The following is a 1,585-nucleotide window of genomic DNA, read 5'->3' on the forward strand; positions in this document are numbered from 1 at the left end:
GTATGATCAGTCTCAACAAAAAACCAAAAAAATGAATAATTGGGTATCCACGTTTTTTTTGCAAAAATCTAGTTGGTCTAATAGAAGATATCACCTCTACCATGAGTCCTGATTCCTAGTCAGCTATGACTCGCTTGTCCCAAAAGATGGCCCCTTTAAGTCCAATCTGAGATTTTCATTTTGAGGAGCCTAAAAGCAGGGTGGCGGCAGAGGGGTTAGGGTGTTTTGGTATAGATTTAAAAGAACAGGCTTAAGCCATTCGCTACTTAGCGGCTGCACCTACACGTGTGCCTTACTGCAGAGTTGACTAATTAGCTACGCAGTCAAGTGTCACTGTGTACACGTATGACGGTATTAGGGTGCAGTAAACTAATTCACTCTGCTGTAAGATAGTACTGGTGGGAACACTACTATTTTATGGCAGAGTAATTATGTGCAAAGAATTGCATGTGTAGACGTGCCGGGGTGCCTGCCCCACGGCTCTGCACTTTAGTACTCTCATGCCCAGCCAGCCTCTCCACCGCCCAGTGCTGCCACGCCGAGCCCAGGGCTGGCCCCCCAAGCCAGCTGCCAGCCCAAGGCTTCTCCGTCCCAGCTCAAACTGCTGTTGTCCCGGGCGCACGTGCAGACACAGCACCTGGGAGCAGCTGAGTCTGGCGCAAACTGCACCAGAGTTTATTGCACTGCATTCATTGAAGGTGTAGATGCACCCAGGCTCTCCTAAGCCATAAATTGGTACCTAAAAATTTGGGAAGGGGGCATCGAAGTTGGGTGGACACAATACCAGCCCACATCAGTCCTTTCTGTGTTTTAATTATATTATAGTTGATAGGCCACTAGACTCGGGAGAGCCCCTAGCCTGTGTCTCTTATCTTGCATTAGTTTGTTTGAGGGCTTAATCACGAGAAGTGCTCAGCACTGCATTTTCCGTCAATAACCTGCTGGAAGCTGGCCACATACGATCGTCAGGACAAGGCCCCATTGTGCTGCTCTCATTCAGGCCATTTTTCCATGGAGCAGGTTAATATGCTGCTGTCGGAGGCAGCTGGACTATTTCAAACCAATTTTTTTTTCCTATAAAACCAACAACCCCATCCCCTCTTTCCCCCGCTATTGACCTCGTGCAGCGTACTTCACCGTCTTAATGAACAGCTCGTCAAAACACACACGACTGCTCATCACTGCATTGCTCTGAGACGTGGCAAAGCCCCAAAGGAGTTTTATTTTAAGCAAAGAAGAAACATCAGCGTTTCACATGATCCACAGCAACCGCCGGCCGCTCCCGGGACTTCGACTGCTGGCGGCGAGGCTGTGGGCAGGACGGCTGCCAGCCCACGGGCGGGACAGGATCCTGGTTTTCTCTGATTAAAAGTTTTTTTTTTAAAAATCCCCAATTTTCGGTTTGAAAATAAAGTCACCCCAAATCCACATTGCCCCCATGAGTGAAATGAAACACCTCTCTATATATATATACATACACATACATACTTATATACATATGTGTGTGTGTGTGTGTGTGTGTGTGCGTATATATGTATGTATATATGTGTGTATATATATATATATATATACACACACACACATA

At 46.8% G+C, this 1,585-nt stretch overlaps 1 protein-coding gene across 1 annotated transcript in view; it reads left to right on the forward strand.

The window, feature by feature from the left end:
• The first annotated feature begins 345 nt into the window (after positions 1-345).
• The window catches only part of DLEC1 (deleted in lung and esophageal cancer 1), a 69,306-nt gene continuing 68,066 nt past the window's right edge, over positions 346-1,585 (forward strand). The window contains exon 1 of the mRNA XM_019507934.1: positions 346-351. Within this exon, the coding sequence (XP_019363479.1) occupies positions 346-351 (6 nt within the window). The remainder of the gene's footprint in view (positions 352-1,585) is intronic.

This window comes from Gavialis gangeticus, unplaced genomic scaffold, assembly GCF_001723915.1.
Source record: "Gavialis gangeticus isolate Ggan-Ray unplaced genomic scaffold, GavGan_comp1, whole genome shotgun sequence".
Lineage (NCBI taxonomy): Eukaryota > Metazoa > Chordata > Crocodylia > Gavialidae > Gavialis > Gavialis gangeticus.